This window comes from Lolium perenne, chromosome 6, assembly GCF_019359855.2.
Source record: "Lolium perenne isolate Kyuss_39 chromosome 6, Kyuss_2.0, whole genome shotgun sequence".
NCBI lineage: Eukaryota > Viridiplantae > Streptophyta > Magnoliopsida > Poales > Poaceae > Lolium > Lolium perenne.
Genome location: NC_067249.2, coordinates 158137997 through 158145570, shown reverse-complemented (window position 1 = coordinate 158145570; position 7574 = coordinate 158137997). Strand labels below are relative to the sequence as shown.

At 48.1% G+C, this 7574-nt stretch overlaps 1 protein-coding gene across 2 annotated transcripts; it reads left to right on the top strand.

Moving 5' to 3' along the window:
* The first annotated feature begins 2086 nt into the window (after window positions 1-2086).
* On the top strand, window positions 2087-6673 carry LOC127307097 (uncharacterized). 2 transcript variants are annotated; one of them, XM_051337797.1, is made up of 8 exons: window positions 2087-2283; window positions 2838-2945; window positions 3441-3578; window positions 3714-3845; window positions 3932-4048; window positions 4632-4731; window positions 4817-4874; window positions 4983-6673. In XM_051337797.1, exons 1-8 carry the CDS (start codon window positions 2163-2165, stop codon window positions 6375-6377), a joined length of 2169 nt encoding a protein of 722 aa, XP_051193757.1. In that variant the 5' UTR covers window positions 2087-2162; the 3' UTR covers window positions 6378-6673. The 2 variants fall into 2 exon arrangements, with proteins under 2 accessions (XP_051193757.1, XP_051193758.1); XM_051337798.2 differs by lacking the exon at window positions 2087-2283 and adding an exon at window positions 2622-2769.
* Window positions 6674-7574: the final 901 nt, after the last annotated feature.

The window sequence follows — 7574 nt, the reverse complement described above, 5'->3', positions numbered from 1 at the left end:
GCTCACGGCTTGGTGGATATGGAAGCGGCGCAACACTATCATCTTCGATGGCGCGCGACCCCACCTTCACGGCTTACTTGACACGATAAAGGCGGATGCCAAATCATGGGCGACAACGTCGGGGCTTGCGGCACTACTCTTCACAATGTAGTGTGTCGCATCGGGGCTTGCGGCACTGCTCCCAACAATGTAGTGTGTCGCGTTGTACTTGGGTGTGGTGTCTCTAGGCTTGTATCAAATTAGAGCATCTCCAGCCGCGTCCCCCAAAGCGTCCCCCAAACCGCACCGGATTGAGCGTTTGGGGGACGTGTTTCGTTCGTGCCGCCTTTGGGGGACGTCGCTCCCCAGTCGCGTCCCCCAAACAAAAATTCGGAAATTTTAAACTTAACGAGATTCGACTAAGATTCGTCCAAACTTACAAGATTCGAACGAAATTTGACTAAATTTAAACTAAACCTAATCTAGAACCACTTGCGGCGGCCGGAGGCGTCGTAGTACTGCTGGAAGTTGTACATGTCGTCGGTGACGACCTCCTACTTGACGCGCTCGCCGACGGGCTCGTCGGCGGGCTCGTCCTTCACCGCGCCGCTTGGTCCTGCCTCGTCGTCGTCGGTGAGGTCCACCAGCGGCTTGCCGGAGTCGCGGATGGACAAGGCGATCGCCGCGTCGAGGTCGCCCCTCCAGGCGTCCTTGTCGTCCATGGACACCAAGAACGCCGCCCGCAGACCTGGGCAGTCCTCGGGGTCGTCGCTGCTGGCGATGAGTCGCTGCTGCCGCTCATACTCCGCCAGCAGCGCCGCCTGCGACGCTTCCTCCGGCTCCTCCTTCACCTCCGGCTTCGGGATGATGAGGGCGCCGCCGCGCCTCCCTTGCTGCCGCCGGCTGCCGCTGCCGCCACGCCTCGTGTTGACGGGCGTCGCCGGCTCCTCCTTCACCTCCCGTTTGGGAACGGTGTACGGCGCCGACCGGTACGACGAGGACGGTGTCGATCGCGCCGGTCCTGAGGAAGAAGAGTGCGAGGAGGACGAGTACGTCGTCCTCCTCGGCTGCCATTGAGGAGACGGCGGCGGCGACGACGGCATCTCCAGCCTTGGAGCGCCGTTGCGGATGCCGCGGAAGACGTTGTCGAGGGTGCGCCCGGGAACGCCCCAGAACAGGGCGCGGCCGTCCTTGTTCCAGCTGTTGGGGCCGCCGACGAGCTCGTCGGTGCTGTGCATCTCGACGTCGTACTTCGCCTTGAAGTACGTGGCCCACCAGGCGTCGTTGCCCTTGGCCGCCCACGTCGGATCCAACCGCTCCTCGGCGGTGAGTTGAGCCCGCCGGGCCTTGATGGCGTCCCTCCATTGATCCGTGTCCGGCTTCGGCGGCGGCGGGATGCCAATGCCGTTCACGGCCATCTTCCAGCCGCCGCTGCTTGGCAGCCGCATGTCCGGCGGGACTGGATACCGGGCGTGGTACAGCGCCCACGCCTCCGCCACGGTGAGGCTGCCGCGGCCGAAGCCGTTCGCCGCGGCGATCTTGCGGGAGGACGAGGTCGACATTTTTTTTGGAGCGGCGAGGAGAAGATCTGGGAGGGGGGAGGCGGCGGCGATTGTGATGAGCGGCGAGAACTGCAGGGCGTCTTAAAACAGCGGCGGCAGCGGGTGGTTGCACGCAATAACTCCGGTGCGGACGGCCACGCGGCCATGCACGACGAGACGCGTCCCTGCGCCTGGAAAACAGGGACACCATTAACGTCGCTTGACCAAAGGTACGCGACGGGGTTTTAGCCTTCCGTGCTGCTGACGCGTCGGCTCCGCCACTCCCCGCCTCGCTTTTCGTTGTGTCCGGCGTGCCCGGTGCGTCCCCTGTGGGACGGGGACGGGCTCGGGGCGCCGGACACCGAATGGGGGCGCACCGGACAAAAATGGGCTTTGGGGGACGCGGCTGGAACGCATTTTCTGTCCGGCGCGTCCCAAAATCCCTTTGGGGGACGCGGCTGGAGATGCTCTTACAATTCTCATTTCCTTTCTGCCGTTTTTCCCATTCTTGAAGCAATTCAACCTAATGTGGATGTGGGTTCCCACTTGTCATTTGACCACAGAGTAGAACGGCGCAAACTTCCCCGCTACCTGCGCTCGAGTGTTGGCGCGCACCGACCCAAGCGGCGGCGGCGTTGGGCTATGGATCGTCCCCAGCGCCGGAACCCTAGCAGCCGCCCTCTTAAGCCGCCGCGGCCACCAGGAGGCCTGCCCTTCCGGCCCCCGCCGGCGTCGAGGCCTGCCGCCGAGCCCTCCTCTCCAGGTCCGTCTCGCCCACCCGCATCCGCTTTTGCGCTTCTTGCATTGGGTTTAGATATCCCTCGAGTTCTTGGAAGCAAGATCGAGACAGAAGTTCCCATCTTGTGGGTTGAGTTGGGGTCGCGTGGGGTTGGGGATTTGGGGAGACGCTGCGGATTGAAATCTGCGGCACGATTCTAATTGGATTGGAATGTTGATCCTGCGTTTCCCCCCCCCCCAAGAAAGATACTAGAATAGTTCATGACTTTTTTGGGATTGTTGGGACCATTTCGCTATCGTGTTAGTTTAAGGCCGAGTGCTTCCGAGCCGACATGTTGATGCTTTCCATCCGTTGTGTTTCATGAAACTGGGATGCGTTCCGCGGTTTGTGCGAGCCCATGGCGTTTTAGGATTTCTTCTCCCAGTTTCTTTGGGTTTTGTATGTGGGGCACTGGCTACCGACTTATTTAACCTCAAGCGCCGTCATGTTAGTCATTGCAGCCTTTCCAGTGTGAGTTTCGTCCCGGAAATCATTTTTAATTTTATGGCTTCATGTAATGATTCAGTACCTAATGGCAGATGGAAGGCCAAGGAAAAAGGTTCGATTTGCAAGTGAACCTGGCAGTCATCACATACAGGCAAGACAGGATGCCAATACAGGCAGAGCTGAGAAAACTAAGCCCCAAGGTAGTTCTAGTCTCACTGGATCTCCTTTCACTTTTTAACAGTACAGAATTTTTATAACCCCTTTCTTTTGTGTTTCGTACTGCATTAGTTTTCTGGTCAGATACCATATGTTTCCGCACCTTGCTATTTGGTAATTAAAGCTTAAAAGGGCATTGTGCAATTGCCACTGGTATAATCTGTTGACTGTAATTCTTCTCTTATATGTCTACCTATTTGCTTATTGGTATTCCTAGGCAAAGGTTCAATACACTTGAAATTTTCAAGGATATTTTTGAAATACCTGCTAGATTGTTGGATCAATGTAATACTTTTCTTTTGGAACAATCAATGCTGGGTTGGGAACAACCCACCTGAACACTTGCATTTGAACTTTAAAGGTAGCAAATAAACAGGCCAGACAATTAAGTCTGCCCGGATTGGAGTAACAGCAAAAATAAATAAAAAATAATATGTGTGCTATTTGACACTCGTATTTGGACATCATTTCCTATGCAGGTTCCGATGCGAAAACTTCCGAATTCAAATTCTTCAAGAAAATGTGGGAACAGTCAGGCTGTAGATCCCATTCCTTTAGACAACCTCATCAAAACAATGTGCCAAGCATATCCAAGCAAAAAGAGGGCGAGAGAATCGGTTTGTAACTTTGTATGCACGCCCATTTTATTTCCTATATTCTCTTTCTCTTTGGTTCCTCTTGCTTCATACATTAATAGAAGCCCCAATGGATCATTCATATGGAATTCTTCTGTTTTTTTCTTCATCTTGTAGAAGCACATAATGCGACGTTGCAAAAGAAGTTCCCTGTCCAGAAGGTTACCTTGTGTCCTGATCAGGCCCCTGCTACACCCTTGAATAATGCATTTTCTAATGAGCGAGTTGAAGTGCAAGCCCCACATTCTGGTATGATTTTCTTTGTTTGGCCTCCTCTTTTAACTATGAGTGAGGCATCATTAGATTCTTCTAACTATTGATCCGCTTCTCTCCAGAACATGACAGTCATGATACACCTCAGTTAAAACCATGTGATGGTGCCCCAGCTGCTCATGTTTTCACACCCATGATTCAGACACCATTTGAACTTGCAGGGATTTCAAGAAATACTGGTGAGCACATACTCAGCACCCAATACGAATGCATAATGTATTCTAAAAAAAGAACTACACACTGCTGAAAGTTTGCTGTGTACAGTAGTCAACCTTCCTGGAAATTGCCCAATCATATCCAATATATTTTACCATGATGGTGCCAGTGTAGTTGAAGCTTCATTTACCACTGCTGGGACTAGGAAGTGAAGAAATTAAAGATGAACTTCTAAAATAACTGAGGATATACTGATATCATGGTATCTTTTATCCTTAGTTGTTTTCCTTGCTACATATCTGACATGTGTTCTGAAATGTGCATAATTTTTCCCCTGCTTTGATGCTGCTGCGTGCGCTGCAATTGTTCCCTGATAAAAGCACATGTTATTGCTTAGATACCTCATTTATTGATACGATTATTCATTTTATATAAAACGGAATACTTCCCAGATTCCTAAAAGCTTTGTAAGGATGTACTTGTGACATATATGCTTTGTAAGGATGTACTTGTGAGATATATTTTACCTCGTTTGCAATTTCCACATTCAGATGGTTTGCTAATCCCATTATGTTACTATTTGTGATGTACTGGTAATGGATACAGAACCTGGGAGTGGACGGATGTTTTCAGAAAAGAGAAGAAATTTATTAAAGTTAGCTTCAAAAACAGCGGCAATGGAAACTTGTGAGTTATTGCAAAAAAGGTTGTCATTATATTATTGAAGAATTCAATCAGTTTACATTTTTCATGTATTCTAATATCGTTAGCATGTTGATTAAATTTCTCAGATCGGAATTTTTCGCTGATATCATGCAAAGGTTAGGCGCCAGCAACATAATAAGAAAGGTACTCTTTGTTTAAGCCTATGCAATTCAAGCACTTGTGGAGTACTAAAAGTTAGTTCTATTATCTAGTTATTAGTTTTACCTCTGATAGTTACCTAATGCAATGCAGCACCATAAAGAGCCCATGAGACAGAGGGGAATGGTTCATGGACAAACTCCTTCTGATCCCGGGGGTCATCCTGATAACCTTCTTGAATACAGGGACAACTTCAATTCATTAAGTAAACTGGGATCAGGAAAAGGGTCGTCCTGTTATGCAAGTGACGGATCACATCAATTCCTAGCCTTGCCATGGGTAGACAATCGGGGCCTTTCAAGTTTTCTTGATTGGGAAAACGGCTTATCTTGCAGGGACAATGAAGCTCATCAGTTCATGCCACTGCCATCAGCATATATTACAGATGTTTCAAGTTCTGATTGGAAAAGAGACACTGTTCGCAACCAGGTTTCCAACTTGTTGCTAGAAGATGTCCAACCTCTCACAAAAGGCAAGTCAGCTTCAGCTAACGAATTGGGCGGTAATATTCAAAGTGAGACATATGATCATCATGGATGGGATCCTATGTTGTCGGTAACATCAGTTCCAAAGCGATTGTCCTTCCCCTGTCAGACCAGAGGGCAGTCAGTGGTACCATATGCGCTATCAAATACTTCCTGGCAACCTGAGTTTTCCAGATCCCTAGAGCATTGTCCTTCTAGGTCAGTTGGATTAGAGGGGGAGAATTTGACTGCTGCAGGATTGTTTGGTAATTCTGCTGCTGAACTTCTATCTGCATTTGACCAACCACATGAGAAATGCACTTCTTCAAGATTTTTGGACTTTAGAGATGGAGTTCTTGATAACAATGGTTTTAGCGGTATCTCCAACTTCCATGCTAGTGAGAGCAACAGCTTTTTGTGGAAGCCAAACACAAGTTCCCTGGATTCCATATGTTCAACTTCAGATTATCCTTTTGAGCAGGGCTCGAAGAGCTTTTGTGACTCTGCTGTCAGTATATCTTGTTTGGCTGGAATGGAGACAGAGGCAGAGTTGTTTGATAATTCTGATACCGGGCTTGTACATGGGATGGATCTGGTACCTGTGACATTCACTGCTTCAAGTTTTTCCAAGTATCCTGGAATTGTTGATCGTCATCATGACCCAAAGGACCACAACAGCATTTTGCCCGTGGGTGCAGATGATGCTTGTCTGGATTCCCTATCTCCATATTCAGAACATCCTTGTAAGCAAAACTGGGAAAATACTAGTGATTTCTCCACAGAACTGTGGTCATCATCACATCATGCCCAGTCTCGTGATGGCAGTTTGGGAGCTATGTTCGGTTTCACGTCGGATCAAAGTATTTGCAGTGACTTTGAAGATGACCACAGTATGGCGCTAGTTGCAGCCAACCCCAAGAGCAGTTATTTTGGTACATCTGATCGCGCGTTCTTTGATTCTCGCTCTGCTATGGATAGCATCAGGGAGACTCCCATGTTGTCTCTTGATTGCGTAAGGTGGTAGGTTTGCATGCTTGTTTCTATCTAGACTGGCCCTGATAGCGGATGATGCATTCTGCTACGTTTAGTTTTGACCTTAATTTGGCTGTAGGTTGTTAGCTACCTCAAAAGTGTAGAAGTGAAGTTATGACTTTTGCTGTTCACCCCAGTTTTGAAGAGGCTAGCCTTAGGGCTTTACAGGAAGTGGATGCCTGTAATTTTAGATCATTGATCCAGTCAGAACTTGTTGAACTGATGTATGTTGCTGTAAACATTGCCAGGAAATGTATATATATATTGCCTCCTCGGTTTGTTGTTGAATGTCGAACTAGGGTGAGAAGTTTGATAACAGGAAGTCAGGAACTGACCATTTCGTCTTTTCCATTATTTCTAAAAAGTGTGATCTTGGCATGCGTAGATGGCATTGATTGAACAGAAGCTCATGCTCATGTTTTTATATGATTTAGTATCATGATGGATGATTCCCCGTCTTTTTTCCTTTCAAGAAGACAAAATAAACAAAAAAAAGTACAGTTTGAAAGTAGAACCGTAAGCTGCAACTGTAAAGAAGATTTATTGGGAAAGAAGAACCGTGGTGGTATCTATCGATAAAGTAAACCGGCAATTCCACGGTCAAAGACCCTCAAAGTGGAGGATCAAATTCTCAAACTTTTCGACTGAAGCTTTGCACCGCTGAACATGCGAGTATTTTCCACAGTACAAAGCTACATTACCCTTTGCTTGAAAGAAAGCTACATCGCCGAGTTCACGTTTTCCTTTGAACTATCTGCCCGACCAAAGCGTACTTTCTCTAGCCCTTTGTACTTCCGGGCGTAGCGTAAACCCCAGAACATGTATACCTAAGTACGGACGAGTAAAAAACCGTTTATATAAGGGTTAAGTGCATTTTCGGTCCCTTATGTCTTGCAAAAATCTAACTTTAATCCCTTAACTCTGTTTACTCTTAATTAAGTTTAATTCTAGTCTCTGTTAGCGGTTTAATGATGGTTGACCTTTTTTCACTCCTTTTTTTCGCCACTGTGGCCAGATTTGGACATGTTTAGTACGCGTAGGACCATCTCACCTCGAGATCAGTTATGCAATTAGCATTACGAACGTTCTCCAATAATATCGTGATCATGATTATATCCGTTTGGCATAGTAACCCTAACTCCTCCTCAACACCTAGAGGCGGTTCCTGACACTACGAGGGCGGATAAGC